The sequence below is a fragment of the Rattus norvegicus genome, chromosome 8 (assembly GCF_036323735.1).
Source record: "Rattus norvegicus strain BN/NHsdMcwi chromosome 8, GRCr8, whole genome shotgun sequence".
Lineage (NCBI taxonomy): Eukaryota > Metazoa > Chordata > Mammalia > Rodentia > Muridae > Rattus > Rattus norvegicus.
The window spans coordinates 120,912,008-120,935,015 of NC_086026.1; the positions used below are offsets into that span (position 1 = coordinate 120,912,008).

The 23,008-nt window shown below is 42.9% G+C and overlaps 1 protein-coding gene across 28 annotated transcripts in view; it reads right to left on the reverse strand.

Annotated features, from left to right (window-relative positions):
• Positions 1-956: 956 nt before the first annotated feature.
• Arpp21 (cAMP regulated phosphoprotein 21) overlaps positions 957-23,008 on the reverse strand; it is a 164,623-nt gene continuing 142,571 nt past the window's right edge. For 27 of the 28 annotated variants that reach the window (XM_006243975.5, XM_039081801.2, XM_006243974.5 and 24 more), the window contains 2 exons: positions 2,880-3,028; positions 957-1,735 (listed from right to left, as the gene is read on the reverse strand). In XM_006243975.5, coding sequence (XP_006244037.1) covers positions 1,478-1,735; positions 2,880-3,028 — 407 coding nt within the window. In that variant the 3' untranslated portion in view covers positions 957-1,477. The remainder of the gene's footprint in view (positions 1,736-2,879; positions 3,029-23,008) is intronic. The other variant, NM_001135045.1, reaches the window with a different exon arrangement.

Below are 23,008 nucleotides of genomic sequence, written 5' to 3' on the forward strand. Positions count from 1 at the left end.
TCATGGCTGTTATGATACTATCAAGATGAGGGGTTATTCTTGGTACTAATACTTGCTTATAGCATCTCTCAGAGAGATGCCATTCAACTCAAAATGCCTAGGAACCACTTTTCCATGTAGCATTTATGAGATGATGCCAAGAAAGAACAACATTGACACTAATAAAACCCAAACTGGTAGTGAATGTTCAGTCAAAATTAGATTTGTATTGGATCCCTCCCAAGGCACAGTGACCGTCACAGAGGCAGGGAAGGAAAGAATGTAGGAGCCGGCAGAAGAGGCAGACTTTCTTTGGAACACCATCTTCCAGGCCTGATACAGTGTGGCCCGACTGAGCTCACAGCGTCCTTGATTACTTACACAAAATGGAATCTGTCAACAACCTGTCATGGGGGTGGTCTTATGAATCCTTGTCCCTCTCTGAGGATTTATAGGTAGTTAATGGTTGATGGGGAATAGAGAGACTTTTCCTCTAAGAGGGTACCTGTGGAAGCTCCTGTAAACGATCTCCTCCCCTTGCTTCTGTAAGAAGCCCTAGCAAAACTCATTGATTCACAGCAAGCCAGTTAAGAAGCATCCCTCCATGGTCTCTACATCAGCTCATGCCTCCAGGTTCTAGCCTTGTTTGAATTCCTGTCCTGACCTCTATTGGTGATGAGAACAATATAGAAGTGCAAGTCAAATAAAACCTCCTCACCCCCCCCCTCAAAAACCATCCTCATTGATTCACTAAAAACAGACAGACAGACAAATGACAGACAGTGCAAGGAGGCAATGAGCTAACTGGTAAGAGGGAGGGTATCAAAGAGAGTTTGAAGAGGCACTGAGTTTGAATCTGGTCAAAATGCATTCTATACAAGTATGAAAACGTCATTCTGCATAATTAACATCTATGTGATAAAGAAACCATTAACTAAATAAGTAAACATCACATGGAAAGAGAGACGGAAACAAACTGGTGGTAAAAACATGACCTTCCTCCGTAAGGTCAAATAAGCTTTTATTTGCGTTAAACACTACAATACCATATATATCCATTTAAAAAAGAAAACTCTATAGTGTATATAAATTATTCCTTCCATTCCTCAACTCTTTCCTTTTGTTCCGTTACAGCTTTGGTACCGTGTGATTTAGTTTATATATATATATATTTAAATACTTTTAGCATCACAAACTGAACACAAAGTACAAAACTAATCCGAATCAGGGATATTGTAATCTACACAGTGGTATTCATGGTAGGAGAAAATCTTACCTTGATGAATTCATGTCCCTAGCTAAGCTAGAAAGGCATACCTAGCAGACATGACAGAAATATGCACCATTAACCAGCTAATGTATTAGTCTTTGATTAGTTTGTACAGAATACCAGCAGCAATGTATATGGAAGTCCTCAGCCAGCTGTCGAAGTCTCCTCTTCCTTTGAAGGCCATGAGTTAACATATGATGAAGTGTACCGCGGGCAGCCCGAGCACTCTCAGAACTTGACCGGCCAGCCAGCGTTGTTCATGCTCCCACAGTTTGTTCTGCAGCTAGCAGACATGACAGGAACCGTGCTGGAGGGGCAGTGTGGACCCATCAACCTTAGGTTGTTCTGAGGGCTTGGCGGTGTGATGTTACAGTACACAGGCATTCCGGTGGCTGGGAGTGACCCTTGGCCTGTCTGACTGGGCAGCATGATTGGCGGTTGGTATGTCTGCTGGGGCACTGCTTGAGAACCTTGGGTCATTGGCACCTGTGCGAGACATGAGTATGAAAAGGCTGCTTAATGTTCAGGAAGGGGATGGCATCATAAATGTCACTCAAGTGTTTGAGACCCGCTGAACAGATCCCTTGTTCTCTAGCTATCATTTATTGACCATTTCACTTGGAGAAAGTCACTTAACCTTTCTGATTGTACAGTTTTTGACACGGGTACAGGGTACCAAGGCTTATTAATATGTTGTGCTCCATTCACAGGGATCACGGGACGCACGAAGCCTGTGAACCGCAGGGTGAACATGCATAGGGACCATGTGGATAAGTATGTCTCTCTCAAAGAACCTCTGGAAGTATGGCAGGGAGAGATTCCAGGATGCAGCAGATGCTTACGAGTGTGAAATCTTGTCTTCTTGCCTCCTTCCTCTCCTCTGCTCTTTCCTTTGCCCCAACACAGTATCTGGATGCCCCTCTAGCTACCTCTCAGTGTGGAAAAACATGCCCCTTTCTGTTTTCATGAGAAGAAGCTTGGCGACTTCCTTAGTAAGGAGAGGGGTTTTGTCCACATGAATGGCTTGAATATAGTTTCTTTAAGACTAGAAGCAACCTGGACAGCTAAGTTGAATAACCAAACCATTTGACTCCCTCCTCATTGCTCCTTCTTGGAGGTTTCAGGTTACGCACGACAGAAGCACACCCCATATGTGTTAAAGACTCAGTATGTGCTCTGACCTGAAGGATGGAATTGTGCCTGCGTCCGTGTGCTTTAAATGCATCTGGGACACCACATAAAAATCTGTGATAATTTGCAACTCCAGTGGAAGGAAGTTTACTTGAGTAGATACAAATATGGTAGAGAAATTGCCACAATGGCTTTCTATCAAGTATCATTTCAACAGAGCACCCAAAAGTCTTCTGGGATAGGACATCAAAGAATTTCCTTCCAAAAGCACAAGTTTTTATGGAAGCAAAGCCAGCATAGCATTTAAAAGCCTTGACATTTGTTAGGACACCTGCACACTGTGTTTTTTATGTTTGTATCTCAATTCTAAGTGAACCAATGGGTGGATGGCTCAACCATCCATGACCCTACTAACCGCTCCACACCTGCAACTTCCTATAGCTTCAGTTTTGACAAGCATGAGTTTGCGGCCAGGGTTTTCCCCGCTGCTGGCACATACCTGATAAGAAGACATGGTTGGGTAGGAGACCATCACACCATGCACCGGGGCTCCTTGCTGACTGCTCATCACCCCCTGGCTGTGAGCTGACTGCTGTACTCCCATCAGGCCTTGAAAGCTCTGTTGACCAGACAAGACTGGCTGGTAACCTGTAAAGGAGAGAAAAAAAAAGTCTTCTGAATGGATTGTAAGAGGCTGTCATGTATTGTGTAGGGTGTGAGCTGCTCTTGATTCTAAGTGAGTGTCACACATCTCAGTCGCCGCTCTGTGGATAAGCTGTCCAGGTGTTTGTTTCCTAAGAATTAAAAAGGAAATTTAAAGCAACCTCGAAGAGTGGACAGTATTATGACTTCAAAAGGTCCACTGACATTTCCATGCTACATAAAACAGTTCAATAAAAATCTTCTGATATTTCTATTGTTACAAAGAATGGTCCAATGAACCTCCTCTGACATTTCCATTGCTGCATAGAATACTCGAAAAAAAAACTGACATTTCTATTGTTACATAGAATGGGCCAATGAAAACCTGGTATTTCTATTGTTACACAGACTAGTCAAGCGAGCACATGTGACTATGATTAATTCATTATTATACAGGGTCATCTCTTGACATCATAAATTATAGCTTTTGTGGTTGGCTTCCTCAGTGGTCTGAATAATTTCAGATTATTAAAGATGCTTTAGTTTACATGACTGCTCCACTGATTTTACCACTCTCCTGAATTTGCTCTATGCGCGCAGAGACCACCAAACAGCTTGTTCACACAGTGTGGATTCTATTTGGCCATGTCTTGGTGAACAAAATGACTTTCTACACCTAGTAATTAAACATCCACTGAAGGTGGGGTAACAGCCAGAGAAAAGTATTATGTTCAACAATTAGCCCCTAAGAGAACATCCCAGTAGAGCATCAAATCAATAGTCATGAACATGTGTCAGACAGAATAGAGTACACAATTTTTAAAAGTTATCTATTCTATTTATTAATATGTGTCATTTGGTTGTCTCTCCTTTCTTTTCCTCCACTGATAGAGCAGATTTTATTTAGTTTTGTGCTAGAGACCAGTGGGTTGAAATTGCGAGAGAAAGTTGAGAACTGCTCTTATAAAGGTTGAAAAAAGAGTTGCAGCTTGGGTAGGATGATACAGTAGTAAATGAACACAGTAGCATCCATCGTGGCTATAAAATAAGGTGTGCCCAGAGCTTGCATAAGTGTGGGACACTGAGGAGTTGAGGACCACAGAGGAGAATCTTAGCATGGACACTGAGATAAATCGTACAGTCAGGGTCTAAAAATGAAACAGGAACACAGACTGTGCAGACGTCGTTAACAGATGCATGTAGTGAGTCCTTGTGAGTGCTATGACTTTGTAATGAGGGAAGATAAAGTCTCAGTCTTCACAGAAGAAAATACTCGGCTCTGCAAATACAGATCTTCATTTATGTCAGACATATCAGGGAACCATGTTGCAGGAAGTCACTGAGTTAGAAGAGTAATTCTGTTCTCCAAGCTGATTTGAAGCAAGCTAAGGAAACAATAGTTTGGGGACAGGCCAGTATGGATTTCTAAAGTCACCCTTTCAACGGCCTTGAGGGTCATCCTGATTTTTATTCCCATTGCATACCCTGCTCATTTTTACAGAGGTTTTTAATTTAGAAAATTGTTTAAAATCCTTGTAAGGATGCCACGTGTTACCAATCGAATAAAGGGTAATGGCTGACTTTCTGCTCCATCCTCACCAGGGTGCATACTCAAAGCTTTTCTTTCATGTGCTCAGCGTAACCCCCAGAGTCCCATCTCTTACACCTACGGTGTGTGTGACCCAACCACAAAGCCACCTGACTAGGGTTAAGGAATGCCACAAAGGCCATGCCATGTTAACTCTGCTTCTCGAAATGTCCTGAACATGGAGCTGCTTGAACACATTTCCTCTTAAGGTGGTTTCTGTCGGTCTTTGGTGTCCACACCCTCCAGTCTAAATTATATATCCTGCTACTATGGAATTTACATCATGAGGTCTGGCAGCGGAAGTAAATAACTTAGACAAGAGCTTGCCTTGCAAGCATGAAGACCTGAGTTCAATCCACAGAACTCTTGTTTAAAAGAAAAAAAGAAAAAAGTCTGGATGTAGTGACACAGGCTTGTAATCTCAGTGCCAGGGAGGCAGAGAAAGGTAGATCCTGGGTCCTGCTGCCTATCCAGTCTGGAATTATAGGTGATTCCCAGGCCAGTGAGAGATCCTAAATTAAAAATAAAAGTGGTAACCCCTGAAGAATGACACCCAAATGTGTTGTCTGTTCTACACACACACACACACACACACACACACACAGAGAGAGAGAGAGAGAGAGAGATCTATGTACACACACAGACATACAGAGACACCTATGTACACACACACACTCAGACATACATAGACAGAGACAGACACATGCACACACATAGACAGACAGAAAGACATACATACTCAGACATACAGAGATATAGACAGACAGACAGACACACAGAGAGAGAACCTACATACACAAAAGAGAGACAATCTAAGAGTATTTTACTATTTCCTTATCATGTTATTTTGAACCACATTGAGTTTTTCAAAGCAGCATACAATGTAATAGATATATAATATATACATATATATGTATATATATATATGAAAATAACAATGTGGTTGTGAGAGCCTTACAATCAATTATGAGCTATAGCCTCTTTTATCATTTGCTTTTGTAACAGAGAGCACACAGTTTGAACTCTGTCAAGGTCACGCTATTGGGAGAACTAAAAGAGACATATTTCTGGATGAAAACCAAAGGCAAACTTTTAGCATTTGGCATCTGAATAGACCTTTTACTGAGTATGTGCAGCCACTGAATCAGTTCTTTTCAACATGTCACAGCGGCTAAGGGGTGGGGGTCCAAAAAAACCCTTGCATAAGGAGTGGTTTAAGAACATCAGGAAGCACAGATATTTACATTAGGAATTGTAACCGTAGCAACATTACCATTATGAAGTAGCAACGGAAGTAATTTGATGGTTGGGGTGGGGGTGGGGTCACCACAGCACGAGGAACTGTAGTATTAAAAAGTCACAGCATTAGAAAGGTCGAGGACCACTGCACTAGATAAATAATAAACAAACAAAAAGTGAACAGGAGAGATGATGCAGATGAAGGGGTAGGAACAAGGGAGAAAGCTCTCTGCTATCCCAAGCTCATTTGTATGTTTGCCGATCGGTCACGTCCATCCTTCCACAAAAGTCATTGTGCTAAAAATTAAACTGTTGTGACTGACGAGAGAGTCGGGCGTCAGGGTAAGGACTAAACCAAAACTAAGGTGGAGAGCAAATAGGAGAGGTACAAAGATGTTCAGAGGGGGTGTGGGGACAGACACAGAGAGAGAGACAGAGACAGACAGAGAATAAAAAATCCCCTCGTAGAAAAATGAAGGAAACCTTCAAGGACAGGCCGAGCACGTGGATGCAGAGTTTCTCCATCTGCACACAGGGCACAGCCTGCGGCAGAGCTAGACAGATTCTTCCTGGGAACGCAGATGCAGCTACATGAAGCCTCTCCGTCCCCAGGCCTCATCCCAGGATGATTTGTGAGACTTAGTGGTTGGTTATGCATAGCAATATGCTACCAGCTCTGCACTGGGGTCCCACAGTAAACACACTTAAGGCAAATAAGGATTTATGTGGGGGAGGTGAATAGTCTTCAATTTCAAGATGAAAACGGAAGGGTAAGGGAGGCTCAATTTATATTCATGAATCCCATTCGCTTCTCAATTCGCTCTCCAGGCAAGAAATTTTACATCTGGAATGGTTTAATTGGAGGTGCCCATTTCTTTAAATTATGCCAGGGAAGGTGGGCTGTCGAGGAGTCCCTGAGACAGGAGGCTGCTTGGGATGTGAGGTGAACTCTCTGTGAAGATGCAGAGAACTAAAAATAACATAGTGGTGACCCAAGAATGAACCAGCAGCTTCTGCCTGGGACAGGCTTTGTCTGAGGCAGAAATGGCAGAGCCCCCGGCAACCTACTTATCTCGCCTGCTCAAATGAAAAATGTGTTCCAGTTTGTCAATTGGTAGCTGTGAAACGATCATTCTTTCATATTTATGGAGGATTAGTCAGCTATAATACATCTTACAAAATAGGGGGAAAAAAGCAACACCCTTCTGTCTGATGGGCTTGCTCAGGAAATGATGAAGACATTAACTGTTTTTTTTTTATTTCATACCTAGTCAAGATTGATTCAATTTTCAAGTCCTGTGTGGCATTTATTTTCCTGAAAGTGAAAAGGTCAAGGGTGACCGGATGCCTCATGGCCACTAAATAGCCAGCTCTGCTGAATGGCGACTTTACAGAGTGTGCAATGCCTGGCCCTTGTAAATCTGAGAAGCAGGAAAGAGTTTGTCAAGCCAAAAAAAAAAAAAAAAAAGAGTTTGTCCTGTTACAATACAATGAAAATTCAGAATGTAAAATGATCTGACATGATACAATGTTGCAAATGATATTTTAACTCTTACTCAAAGGCTTTGCGACAGATAACACTTTGGAAATGAATGAAAGGGTCCAATAGTATCCATCATTTGTGGATTAGGTTACCTCTGCGGCTGTTGGCTGTCAAAACTTGAAAGCCAGGAGGGTGACAAGAGAATGGATTTCTCAGGAAGGTAGTAGGCTAACTTAATGTATCCAAGAAGTGGGATTTGCATGTTGTGAGATTGGGTGAGGCATTCTTAATGGGGTAGATGTTTCTTCCTTCTATTAGTTAACAGTCTTCTTAATACATTGATTTTTCCTTCCCTTCTGAGTAGAGTGAGTGAGAATCAGAGTTTTGGTCTGCAAAATACTGGATGGGCAGTAGTTTGCCTATAATTCCAGCGCTTGGAAGGTAGAGATCAGTGAGCTCTGGGTTCAACTGAAAGACCCTGCCTCAATGAAGATCAATTGAAGATCATTGAAGAATACTCCAATTGTAAACCTTAGGCTTCCACATGCACCTGCACAAGCATACACCTGCACAAGCATACACCTGCACAAGCATACACCTGCACAAGCATACACCTGCACAAGCATACACCTGCACAAGCATACACCTGCACAAGCATACACCTGCACACACACAAAGCATATATGCCACACGGGTATCCCAGATGAGCCAAGTTACATATATCCCTGAATTCCTAAGAAATTGTCTCTAGTCTTGCCTCTGAATTCAAACTCTGCTCTTTTGTCTGAGGTGAGCTATGGGATCATGGTGGTTCCCAATTATGGTGAAGCTGGTCATGTATATGAAGGCAAATTGCTTATCTGGGACCGGCCTCTCTTTTTGCAAGTTCCCATTATCTGCTGGTTCTGGGCTCCTGTGGATTCTTCTAAGTCTTCTCTTTGAAATCATTCATGGTACTTCAGCCTTACACTTAGGTGTTGATCACGCAAACTCTGGCCAAGATAGAATTAAGTGCTTTTGCATGAGGTTACAGAATCCAAAGAAGCAGTCACTCTCATGAAACACCTTCCATGAAAAGGGAAGACTTTAAAAGATACAGTAAGTGAGTGAGGTCTCAAAGATACTATGAGAGACAACTAGAATTTTTGCTGTGGCTTCTGACCCTGTAGCCCTCTAGCCCTTCCCCCCTCTTTCAACTGAAGTACTACTCATTATGCAGGCTTCCCCATCCCTTCAAGGTAATATAATCTCTCTCGTGTGGCAGGTGTTCAATAACCATTTGGCACATTAATTGTTTTTTCAATAGTTAACACAATTAGGTAAAGAGGAGAAGAAATTATGGCTCACAATTTTCGAGCAAAATCCTCTTTGTATGAAGGGAAGAAAATCAAATCTGAAACACGACTGTCCCCCCCCCCTGTGAAAACCAACTCTAATCACTCAGCAACTGTCCTGCAGGCTGGTGTTGTAGATGGCGAGACAGCATGTGGACTCTCCATGTGTGGAAGGAAATTGGTGGCTGTTCACGTAGATTACGCACTAAAAATCTTGGCCGATCAGACAGGGTGACCTTCAGTTTTGTTCTGTGACGCCCTTACCCTGAACAATAGAAATTTAAAGAAGGTGTTTTGTTTGTTTTTTGTTTTGTTGTGTTGGTTATTCACTCAAGTGTAGTCTACCACTAAGGGGAAACTGAGGCAGAAACTCAGCAACAAGTCTCATAATACCCACAGTCCAAGCAGAGGGAAATGGATGTACCCACGCTGCCTGCTTACTTACTTGCTAACTAGCTTTTGAATTCTTAGCAGCCCCTGAAAGCCTCTGCCCATATTTAGGATGGGTATTCCTACCTTGATTAACAATCAAGATGATCTCTTGCAGATTTCCCTGCAGGCCAAAAGGATTGCTACAAATCCTTCACTGAAGCCCTCTTCTCGGGCAACTTTAAGTTGTCTCGGGTTGAGAGTTAGAATTATCACAGGGAGCTTAATTCTATGTGATTTCCGCTCAGTTCAAACCCTCATGGACAACTGTTTAACTCTAGGAAGAGCACTGGGCTATTGGAAATCGAGGAAGTATTCATGCTATTTGGAGGGTAAATATGGGTGTTAGAAATATGGGGATCTGCAAAGCAACCTATATCATCTGATCGGGGCTGGAGAAAAAGCAAAAGCCTCCATGCCTGATGCCATTTCAAGATACTGTGTTTGGAGCATATGCTACTGTTTTGTGGATACATTAACATCTTCTTTAGTTTTATTCCATTTTGTAGGCTACATCTCTAGGACACAATGCCCTTCCCAGCTTCAGCAACCTCAGCCTTTGTGGTCTCAGGGGTCTGTGGATGAGGAATCAAGTATGTAGCTTTAAACTGCAAAAACCCTGTGGCTTCCCGAAGTGGACTACCACCTTATACTCAGGGAGCAGCCTTTGGGCACTTCATTGGAAGACACACCCATCTACATCCCGTACAAGGAGGTTAGCATCCTTGAGGCTCACCAGACATATCTGATTTTGCTGTTTTTAATGACAGTGTCCAGGTCTAACCCTAACACAAGCTGCCGGTCTGCTGGTGTACGTGATTCAAAAGCTATGCCTGGCCTTTAAGACAAGGACACAGAGTATAAGGATTGCCTCTTTTTTTTCTCTCTCGCCATAGCAGCCCATTAGGAGCTGTTTCTTCTTTGATATAAATGCCCTCTCTCACCTTACTTATTGGTAGTCTCTGGATCCATTCTGTTCTTTTCCCTTGATATTTATTATTTAGTGGCTTTAATTCCTCAGGAAGGGTGTGCCTTGACCGGGGAGGAGCCTGAACGGGAACGTGCGACGCTCCGTGCGCTCCTTCAGAGGCCTGCTCGTCCTAATGACTTTGAAGGGAGCCATGACAGCCCTAAGTGGAGCCCGACTTCCCGAAGAGTCTCTCCGCTCTTCACTTGCTCCCTTCCTCATTAGCTTTCATCCTTCACAGTGAGTAATTCTTAAAAGCCTCTTTACTGTCCCCCGAGAACAAGCACACACAGGTCATTGTCTGATGGTAACACACATCAGAGGAGCTGTCCTATTACTGCCAGCCTGGGGGTCTCCTCCCTGCCATTATACCACACTGATCCGAGTTATCACAAACATAGAGCTGGTTGCTTGCTCTTTCTTCCTTCCTTCCTTCCTTCCTTCCTTCCTTCCTTCCTTCCTTCCTTTCTTTTTTTCTTTCTTTCTTCCTTTCTTTCTTCCTTTCTTTCTTAAATCATGGCAAACATGAGAGGCATCGTTAAATGACTAGAGGGATGGATCATGTGCAGAATTTCAATGAAGGCTCTGAGGGAAGCCGAGCTGAATTCCATTTTAAATGGAAGAGGCTGTCATATTATTGAAGTAATTCTCTGAACTTTCCTGGCCCAGAGTGCTATGCTGACAGCCAGAGATCTCCAACAATCCGGAGGGAGGAAGGCTGCCCGCAAGACTCACCAACATTTTACTTTCTTAATGAGGGTAGGGCCTCAGAGGAGAATAGAGCATTCCCTGTGCCTCAGCTGGCCTGTTAATTGTAATGCTGATTGTTCACCTGGCTGGCAGCAAAACACTAAGCCAGACAGAAGGCTTTCCCCAAAACAAGCTGGGGGTAGAGGGCAAAGTCAAGAGAAAGATGGAGAAGGGTGCGGCAACTGGCCCCTTGGTACCTATTTCTGCAGACATAATTCTTTACACCTGGAAGCCACATGTCATGAGGTCAGCATCACTGACCTTCATGGCTACAGGGTATAGCCAGCCCTGGCCAACTGTCTCAAGATAAATAACACAGCCTCACATCCAATCTGGAGTTAGCTATCTATGCCTACAGCTGAGAAAGCTTTTTCTTAAGGGACAGATGATGTCTCAGAAAAGTCTTGGATTCATTCCCATTTGATGTCATGTTTGCTTTGGTCCTCATGTATTCAGAACCTTTTGCCACCCCCCCCCAATTTTTTTTTACAACTTACCCCCACAGTCAGTTCTGTGATGTCATTTGGGGTCATGATCCACAAGTTCAGAAGCTTCTAATAGGAAGATGAGTAGTTAATGTTAGTGAGGTTGTATGAGGTAGCCTGCCATCCAGGTACAGAAAGAAATGGCAGAGAAGGAAGGCCAGCTCTAGTAATCCTATTAGTTACACATGTAAATAACTAAGTGTAGCCCCTTAGGTGGAGACACCAGAGGGACAAGTGCATATTAGTTATTAGTAAACAAAAGAGCAAAAGGCTCTGAAGCTTAGGCAAGCCATTTTTGTTTAAAGGCATAGGTTCAGAAGTCACTAGAACATGACTGCTCTTGACGCAACATTTATGAGTATGGCTATTGAAATGGATCTGTAAGTCACAGTAACACTCAGGCATTAACTTGTGGAAATGAAAAAATCAATAGAAGTCTGAGGAGAGGTAGAAAGGCCAGATGAACCAGAAGAGCTTCGAATCCAAAGTAGAGAGGGGCGTGTGTGAGAATAGAGAACTCAGAAAATGAAGAGAGCTGTAGAGCTATTGTGGAAGAGACTTGTAAAGCCTATGTTCAGCAAAGAATAATGACTTGGATGGAAACAAAGGCAACAGAAGACAATGGTTCCTATGAGAAGCATGGCAGTGAGGGCAAGTGCTGGACAGAGAAGACCAGGCAGAGAGCCAAGCACCTAGGCTTGTTTAGATTTTGATGGTTTATTTTTACTGCTTTTGAAACATGAATAAAAGTAAGGGTCTTTATATTTTGAAAGGGGGATACATGGGAAGTGATTAAAAATTAAAGACAGAGTAGAATAGGCTACACATTTCTATGAACCTGCTGTCATTACACACATTTACACCAAGGACTGTGTACAACCAAGAGGTTTGGGCAGGGGCTGGGGATAGAACCTTCATTCTTCCCTCTGGATGATCTGAACTCTCAGTCTTGGAATGCTAATAACTATCATGAATCTCATTCAATCCTGCCGTGACTTGTCTTTGGCTCTTTCCTCCCTGCCAACTTGGTTGAAGACACTAGACAACTCAAAAAATGGCTGAGAAGCACAAAACAGTGATAATTCTGATTGATAATTCTGTATGGTAACCAACAAATAATACCTGTGATAAGCCCCTGCAAGAATAACGATGGAAAGGATGGTTTTATTTTCATTTCGAGGATATGATTAGTGTTCTTTAATCCACAGGGACTAGAGATAACTCCTCAGATAGTAGAGATCAATGACAATGTCTGTTCAGATGAACCTTCCACTCAAACCTTATTGACAGGGCCTTTTGACTTGATGGAACATTCCATAGCAGCTACTAAGTTGGACAACCAAGCTGAATTACCTTACAGAAACTAAAGAAAGAATTGGGGAGATATTTTCTTTATGCCACAGACACATATTCTTTTAATTCTTTGAGTGTGTATATTTCATATACACACACATGTATTTCATATATACATATACATATAAAAATGCCACATGCTAACCAGGATCTGGTTTCTTATTTTTTTTCCTCAAAGTTCAGGGAGATTTTGTTTTTAACATGGAAGGTTGAAATAGATACTTATTCTTGCATGGCGAACACTCTGCTGACTGACCTCTCTCCCAAGGTTAAACATTTTTAAAGTTGTCATTACAGTTAGAGTTTGGAACATGACTTCTGATCCCTTGTGATTTCGTAATTACATTAATATCCCAATAGGCAAGAACCCAGTGCAAAATCCCCTGGATAGCAGACAGTGTCATACACTCAAACACTAGTCAAGAGACAGTTTCCATTCATCTGTATAACCACCTAAGTCATAATCATTGTTGACAGAATAGCACTAAGGGAGATCTTTCATTCTATGTATGAGGAATTGTCATTTACAAATCCCTTTTAAAAATCTGGGCCTGGGCAATTATCAGAAATCCACAGAATTGCCCACGCAGATTCATTTGTCTTGGGCTGATAAGGTGGATCAGCAGGTAAAGGCACTAATGATTTGAGTTTGGTGCCTGGAGCTCATGGTGGAAGAAGAGAGCCATCTGATGAAAGTTGTCCTCTGACGTCCACACATGCATCATAGCATGCAAGCACAGGTGCATGCACACCCATGCAGGCTGTTTCTGCTGCATACTGAGCAGCCTCACTCTTTAATGGCCTGCTCTAGGGTAGGGAGAGAAATGGTTCTGATCAGTCACTTGTTAACTCTTGTTGTCACCTCAAGGCATCGAAGGGTAACACCAGCTTTCCATCATGGTTAAAAGTGATTTATAAGCTCCCAGATGGAGTTTTTAAAGATGGCTGCAAGACCATTGCCTGAAGTTTTCTGTCGGTTGGCAGACTATTTTTCCCACAAAGTAGCTAGGTCTACCCATTGTTAGAAGAGTAGAGGAAACTTCTGGATCTCAGCCTGGCACAGCAATGCAAACAACGGGGACTTCAGAAGCTATCCACGCCCTGATGAGCCATGAGGCCATGCCCAAAGCTATCCATATGAGGCCCTGTGCTGGGCCCATCTATCCAGAGGCTTGAGACTGGTTTCTCAAAGCAGTTCCTTATTTACTGCTCAATCTGGGCTTCCCACTTTGCTTCTGCCTCTCCTGGCTAGAGTGTTGGTTCCCCTGGGTCAGTGGTCTGCAGGTTGACTTATCTCTACAGAACCTCAAATGCCTAATGAAGGGTATATTGCAAAGCACTAGACCCCAGGGATCCTCCTACAGTCAGGCTATGCTACAGTCTGAAATGTTGTTGTTCACAAGTTGATGCTGATCTTGAGGTCTCACTTTGAGGGTTGGAGAAGATGTCGGTAAGGTGTTTGGCCCATAAACACTAGGACATGAGTTCAATGTCTCGAACCTATACTAAAGAATGCCAGACACAGAAGCCTGAGTTTTCAATCCCCATGCTGGGGAAGTGTATACAGGAGGATGTCTGGTACTCACTAGCCAGGCAGTCTAATTAACTGTGGAGCTGCACACCAATGAAAGACCCTGCCTCCAAGGAGTGTGATGGTGTTCATGACACCCAAGGGTGTTCTCTGGCATCTACATACATCTGCACATATGAACACTCACATGCCTTAAAGAGAAAGAGGAGGAGAAGAAATGTGATTTTGATATTTACTGAACTTTCATGAAGTAGAGAGTTATCCGGATTGAGAAAAAAAGTTAAGTTCCATATTTCTGCCTTGAATTCCTACTGATAACCATTTCTTACTTTTCTGGAAAAAAAATCAGCTTGGTTATGAATGTATCCCTTCTCTCTAATTTCATTTTATTTATTTGTAAAATGGGCTCAGTCTTTGTGTTGAGCAGGTCAGGATAGGATGCCATTTTGTGCCAATTGACGTGGGCCAATTGTGATTGGCAGGCAGAGGCCAAGATACGTCACCATCTTTGTTTTCCCCTCTGTATTCCCACTTTGAGATCTTAAACTACCTTTCCACTTACTTGGAACCCTCTTCTCAGGCATGTGTTGGTCTTCTTAACAAAAAGCTATATCCTTCACACCCTGCCTGGCCTTCACTCTTCTTTTAATGTTGTGGTTTATACTTAATTGTCAACTTGACTGAATCTAGAACTGCTTGGGAGATGGCCCTCTGGGCGTGTCTTTTGGGTACTGTTTAAATATCATTAGCTGAGATGGGGAAACAGCCTACTGTGGGAAGCATCATTCCTTGCCTGGGAATCTGGACCACATAAGTTATTTGCCATCAGACCGTCTGAGGTGAGCATGTGTGAGGGGAGCAGAAACCACACTGGATATGTTCAGATGTGGAAATCAAGCATTCTTTCTGTATCCAGATTGATACATACTCATGCGCCTTACAACCTTCACCGCCTTAATCAGTTGATAAAGCAGGGCACAGTCATGACTCTCATTTTACAGGAAATAAAAATGAGGTAGGAAGAAACTGAGTAGAATGCTAAGGTCATGAAGAGTTAGCCAGAAGAGCTGAGATGATGTCGCTGGTATGGGTGACTGAGTCTATTGCCTCAGGGCTCTGCCAGGACACTGAAAGGCTAGAAGAAAGCAAGAGCTGAAGGAAGGAGCCGGCTACCAGAGTGAGCATCACAGCAATGCAGGCAGCTCTGCTTCTAGTCAGTGTTCTTCCGCCCTTGGAGCTCTGTCGGGGTATGCCTTACATTAGTGTATTTTACCTAGAAGCCATAGGGCAACGTAAGCTGAGAGAGAGGCAGTCTAGAGGGTTAGAGAAGGTTGAGGTATTTATAGTCCTTCCCTTTAGAGAGCAGAAATGTCACATCAGGGAGCACTGCCCAAGCTACTGGGCCAGTGTGCACAAGTGAAGATTTTAAAAGTGAGTAGGATCATGGGTCTGATAGCATAGTGTCTTTGTTATCTTTTAACATTTTTTAATTTTTAAAAAGATTTATGTATTTATTATCTATAAGTAGCTGTCTTCAGACACACCAGAGGAGGGCATCGGATCTCTTTACAGATGGTTGTGAGCCACCATGTGGTTGCTGGGAATTGAACTCAGGACCTCTGGGAGAGCAGTCAGTGCTCTTAAATGCTGCGCCATCTCTCCAGCTCCATCTTTAACATTTTTAAACATTGATTTATGGTATGAGCAGTTTGCTTGAGTGTCTATTTGTGTGTTACATGCATGCCTGGTGCCCACAGAGGCTAGAAGCTGGATCCTCTGGGACTGGAGTTATGACTTGAGTCACCATTGTGGATGCTGGGAATTGAACCCAAGTTCTCTGCACTAACAAGTGCTTTTAATACCCAAGCCATCTCTCCATCCCTATTTCTTGATTTTATAGACCTTTTCCTTTCTCAAAAATGATCATTTTTAACATCCAATAATATGTCAGACTCTGCACTTAGCATGACCGCTTCAGCAATTAAATAAATGTTAACTCTCAAATTTATGTGTCATTAGACATTAGGGTAGAATATTTGACTCCTTGCCCGAGTGCTTGCCTCTCTCCCTTTGGAAATGGCAAAATTGGTAGGGAATTGATTATAACACAGGGGGCACTATTAAGTAATGTCACTCTCTAAATATCCTAGGGGAAAGAGAAAAATATTATATTATGATTCTACTCAAGTTGCACTACTTACTTTGTGAAATTGTGACATTTTCCTTCACTTGATGCAGCAGCAGATGGCTGAGAGCAAATGTTAACTGTGGGAGAAGTGAAGAAAGGCGGGGGTCTCTGCTTCCACTAGCTCCCATCCAGCCAGCCTTGCATGGCTGTAGTCTATCTGGCTGAGGAGATGTTCTGTAAATTAGTCTTTAAGCTTGCAGTGCACCTAGCTCAACTTTCCTCCTTCTTTACCTATTTACTGATGCTGCGGCTAGAACAGAGCGCTATGCTAAACACTTATTCTACCGCCAAATCATGCCTCTAGCCCTGATCAAAGACTTAACGTACCCATCAGCTCGGTGAGGGGAGACTCTATAAGGGAATCCTTGTATGAAGCTCGGTGAGGGGAGACTTGCTTGAAGCTTTGCTGACTTTGTAGTCCAAGTTTCAGTGTGTTTCTTATGGGCAAAGGTCACAGACTCCATGATTGGAAGCTGCATGCCAACACCTGTCTCACTGATTCTATTTCCTAGACTCCCTCCCCACCCTATAAACCACAAGCAAATGATGCCCTGCCTCCTGGGGCTTCTGTGAGGCTCAGGCAAGATGCAGGGTTAGGTGATTCCCTCAACACGGTTTACTCCACCGGTGATTGGCCTTATCAACTCAGTGGAGGAGCTGTTACTCCATCCAGGATTACACTTCCAGAGAAAAGCAAACTGGATACTGAGAATGTCCTGTGGGGAGCCTCATCCTCCCCTCCCCCTCCTCCCGCCCCAACAAACAAACCAACAAACAAAAGTCCCGGATATGTTCCTTCTGTCTGCCAGCACCCAGGTTTCAGCTCACAGACTCTACATGTTCCATGGAGGAAGAACAATTCTAAAGGAAGGGGCCTGACTAATTCAACGAATATGCTGTTTTGCCTATAATTTATAAAAGAGCTGTTAATCTCTATTAGCTGAAGCAGCTTGGGAGGCAGATGCTAGCTAAGGACATAGGTCAGTGGGGAAGGGAAGGGGCAACCTGATTCTAGCTGGGAGCCACCAGCCAGCACAACACTATTTGGATGGGCTTGTGTTGCCCAGGCACCAAGCCCTGGTAAGTCCAGGATTTCCGGGCTGCAGTGTAGGAACAACCAGGCTTCTGGGCTTCCAAACAGAGTCTAGCCATCAGTATCATCAGAGACTTGGAGAAACTGAAGACTTTTTTCCCAGAATAGAGGAGAGCAATCCAGTTCTCTGTTTTTTGTTTCTTAACCAAAGCTTACCCAGCCGGTGGCTTTGTTTTTCTCTATCAAAGTCTTCAGGAGAAGGTGAACTCACCATCACCCGAAGTCCTTTTAGGGAGGCTAGAGGGATGACTCAGTGGGTAAAATTCTTGTGGTGGTGACTTCCCAGAATAGCTAGTCTGGCATAGTCAGCAGAAAACAAACAAACAAATAAACAACTCCCCCCCCCCCCAAGGAATCTTATCTCAAATAAGACAGAAGGCAAAGTCTGATGCCTGGGGTCATCCTCTGACTACCATGCATGCACCATGGGAAGCTCACTCTCACATGTATTGATTCACACGCACTAACATACATTAATTCATACATTGGCATGTGTGTGCAATACACAGACACCCCCCCACACACACAGCCTTCTCAGATATCAAAGACGATGAGCAGACTCCAGATGCAAAAAGACTAGACGTCTCAAATATTTTCCTGGTGACCAATTAAATGGAACCCCTCTCTTCACTTCAGACACCCTCTCCCGGGCGTTCTCCGGCAGCTGTGCTGGCAGTGTTTCTGAACTGCTCCTTGTCAGCCAGCATGCCAGCAAACTGGGTCAAGGTCAGACTTCTACTTCCCAAGTCGTTTCTGATCTGGTTCCTTGTCATGTTTAGGGTTAGATGAATGATTAATCTCTTAAGAAAACACACTTTCAATGAATATGTTACACATTCTCTTTACTCTCCTTTCAAATGCAGAATTAAATAATACTCATTGCATGTATGACCCAGACTTACCCTTTTGCCACTAACAATTGATCTGTGATGTTTTCATTGACTTCATTTTTCTTTTTAAATATATCATGAATTCTAAGTGGATATATTTTGAGATGTTGGGCTTGGAAACAAATGAATGATATGTAAACAAAAAATCTTTGAAGAATAAATGTATAAAAATTTAAAATTATCTTTCTTGAGACAAGATTTAACTGTTTTTTCTGGCTACTCTGAAACTCACTGTGTAGCTCAGGCTAGCCTTGGGTTCCCCCGATCCTTGTGCATGAGTCTCCTGAGTGCTGGGACAATAGCTGCAAGTGACGATATGTGGCCCAAGACAAGGCACTTGACATTACATGCTTTGTGCGCTTAAAAAAAGGAAAGCCAGTGGGCTGATTTTGATGGATTTTTGCCTTTTGTTCCTAATTTCTGGCTAAGACAAAAGGATTCATGCTGCTCACCACAACCACTTATCCTCCAAACCATGTGGATTAGAGACAGAAGCCAAGCGAGGGAGTCAATGATTTCCTCTCTTGAACCTTTACAAGATTTATTTAATTTTAGTCACCATTCCTCAATTTAATACACATTATAAGGTACATTGAATACATGGAGATTAGAATCTACATATCTTGGTTCTGATGCTTTATTTAAATTACAGGAAAATTTTAAATAGAAGGCCATATGTCCCTGTAAGTGAGATGCTATAAAGTAATTATCCACAACCCCCTTGGGGCTGGAAAGATGGCTCGACAGATCGAGCTGCTCTCGTGGAGGACCCAGATTCAGTTCCCAGGAACCACCTGATAACTCACAACCACTTGTAATACCAGTTCCAAGGGTCCAGTCCTCTCTTCTGGCCTCAGGCATGCATGTGATGCACAGACATGCAGGTAAATACTCACACATATAAAATAAAAATAAAGCCTTTTAAAAATCCCTCTCAACTGTGTATAGTTTAAATAATAAGTTATATAAAACCTATATTGCATGTAGAACACATCACACACATACATGTGCACATACATGTACATGCAAATGTATTTACATGTATGCATGTGTATGCTTTTAAGGCTACAATAAAAAGTTCAATTGAAATTAGTGTGTAAAATGTGACTCATTTTGTGACTTTCAGAAATTACATTACAGCATTTGCTTTTCTTTATTCTTATATTTATCTGAGTTTGTGAGATAAGATCTCATTACACAACTTAGACCAGTAGTTCTCAACCTGTGAGTCAGATATTCTGTATATAAGAAATTTATATTACAATTCACAGCAATAGCAAAATTAGAGTTATGAAGTAGCAGTGGAATAATTTTATGGTTGAGGGGTCACCTCGGCATGAAAAACTGTATTAAAGGTTCACAAGAGGTTTGAGAATCATTGGGTTAGACTGATCTCAAACTCATAAGCATCCTGCCTCAGCTTCACTAGTGTCAGGATGTCACTAGATCTCTAGCCTCGCTTTCCTTCTGTCTTTACTCTGTATTTGTTATGTCAAAAAATATGTGGCCCCAAAATAGTTTGATGAGGCTCAGGGAGGAGGTTCAGTGGCTAGCATGTTTGCTGAGGACCCATGTTTGAATCTCTGGGACCTACATACAAGACAGTCACAATGTGTAGCTCATGCGGGCGACCTCAGCACGCCTGTGAAGGATCAGAGGATGGAGACAGGGGATCGAACAGACACTCAGCAGCCTGTGCTCTCCGCAGCGAACAGCCTGTTTCAAACTAGGTAGAAGATGAGGACCAGCACCGGAAGTTGTCCTCTGACCCCCAAGTGTGTGACCTGAGAAGTGTTCATGTGTGCTCACACTCAGGAACATGTGTGAGCATTGCACACACACACACTCATACACATACATACACATGTACACTTACACATACATACACATATATACACTCATAAACATATAAACACATACACTCACATATGTACACATACACACAATCACACATGTAAACACACATACATACACTCACATGCCTATACGAATACATTCATACACACATACACATAGACACACTCACAATACATGTGACACCCCCCCCAGGTATGTTTGGTGGCAAACAGTGCCAACTAGGTTAAGTGGATGAATCATAGAGTGTTGGACCATCTGATTTCCATTTCTGGGCTTCTCACTGAGAGCACATCTTTGAAAGCAATGCCCTTGACTGTATAAAGTGGTTATACTAATTTAATGTATTAATCTCCTTTAAATTGAACAGAAATCCTGGCGACATTCAGCACAGGTTTGGTGATCACTGCCTGATTTTCTCACTAATCCTCTAAAGAGGACAGGGTAATTAAACAATGGGTACCAATGGGAAAGGGCGGAGCTTAGACCCTGAATACTTAGGGAGGTACACCAGGTGGTGCTGAGCTTGGGAAAGTTTTACCCTTCTGATCAGTTACGCTCAGGGTCCTGCCAAAGCATCTCCCATGACATTTCCCTGGCTTTAAGAATGCCACAAATTTGGGTGTCAAATTTGGAGATTCAAACACCTAATCTAGAAGGAAACATGAACAGTCCTCATTTTGCATCTTTGAAATGTAGCATAGTTCGTTTTTAAAAAAAATGTTGTTATGTTTAAAAGATTTAAAATTATCTCTATTTCTATCTAAAGAGAGAGGGAAAGAGAAGGGGGAGGAAGAGGGGGATGGGAAGGGGCAGGGAGGGAAGAAAGAAGAGAGAGATAGAGACAGAGACAGAGACAGACAGACACACACAGAGAGAGATTGATTCCTCACTAGAAGGATGCTGGGAATAAAACTTGGATCCTCTGCAAAAGCAGTACCTGTTCCTTATACGACCCCTCATTTATTCTTTCCTGGTCTCATACATATGCATACCATGTCCTTTAATCAAAGTGTTTACCTGTCTTACCGCCATCCCTCCCCCACCACATCCCTCTGCCCAAGTCCTTCCCCTGCTTTCGTGTTTGACTATTTTTGTTGTACTCTTTGCATTCGTTGTGTGTTGTGCCTGCATTAGCAAGAGGCAGGTGCTTATTTATTTAAGGTTGTAATTTCTAACCTTAAATACACTTGTAATAAAGGGCATTATTTATAACCTTTAACTGCTCCCGAGAGAGGGTGGAGACGTATGAATAATTTGCTCATGATGGAGGATTATTGACTTGATGGGCTCTGCCTTGGGCAGGTCTTATGCAGGTAACCACTCTACTGTGAATTCTGAACGCAACGGCTGTGCAGGTCAATGTGACGGTTCAAATGGAGACTCCCTTGTCTAAATCAAACCCCCTGCAAAATTCTTAGTTTTAAAATGGGATGGGAAAGAGAGACTAAGGAAATGAGGAAAAGGAGGGAGGGGGGAGGGAGAGCAGAGCAGGCTCCTGGAAAGAGCAGGGAATACATTTCCAACCATAAAGAGCCACTTACTGTTACCCAGACAAGTTCAGGCATCTATGAGATTCAGGAGAGATAATAAACAAAGTGAGATATTTCTCAGAGTCCTTTGTGAATTAAACGTACACGGGAAGTTTTCCTGAGAAGAAAGACTCAAAATACAAAGTACATCGCTCAATATTCTTTTACATCTAATAACATTTCCAGTCGTGTTTTTATTGTTTCGTAGAGAGAACGTAGAAGTCAGTGAATCTGTTATTGTAAGCACCTTTTTAGGAATGGCTTCTGTCTTAACTGTAGCTACGTTTACAAGGAATACGTAATTGAGCAGTTAGGCTTAGACACATTGCAGTCAATCTGACCTGCAATAGAGGCAGGCTGCCGACACTGCCTTGAGCCTGTAATCCTGGAAGCTGGAAGACCAGGATTCCAAGGCTAGCCTCTGATGCATAGTGAGTTTGAAGCCAACCTGGGCTACGTGTATTTTCATGGGGTCATCAGAATCTTGAACTAGACTTCAGCTTAGGACACCGGGGAGATGGTTGACCGGGGAGATGATTCATGCAGACATGAGGACCTGAGTTCAGATCCTCTGCACCCATTTAAAGCCACACATGACTGCCTGTGCCTGTCACCCCCATCATAGGACAGGAGAGTCAGGGGATCCCGAGAGTGCCTTGGCCCGTTAGGCTAGCCAAAAAGTTGCACTTCCAGCTAGCTCAGTGAGAGAGTCTGCCTCCAGAGAACAACTGGAGATATCTTGCACTAGCCTAACAATGTACACACAAATACATACATCACACACACACACACACACACACACACACACACACACACACACACAGAGGAACCTCTCCTTCATGGATGCTGTCTTGGTAATGACTTGAGATAACCCAAAGCTACCTGTGCCCACATTGGCTAAACAGATGTAGCCACAGTCACAGCGTGATCCTTCCTTGTGTTATTATACACATATAGTGGCTTCCTTTGAGAATCAAATTTTAATTAAGGGAGGCTGGAATTTCTGCAGGTGAGGCCCTCTGGAAAGCTCGCAAGATGAAATTTCATCAACTGCAACTCCTTGGCGGCCTGGCGTTATTAACAAGACCATGATGAAGGATACAGTAGAGCAGCTTAAAGATAAATGAGGGTAGCAACAGCCTCCCCCTGTGTGAGAGCAGCTACTGATACTGGAGAGCCACCATGGTGTATCTAATGATGTCCTGGTGGGCACAAGCGCTCATCGGCTGGACAAAGCTTGTGTGGGAGGGGAGACAAACATAATTACTGT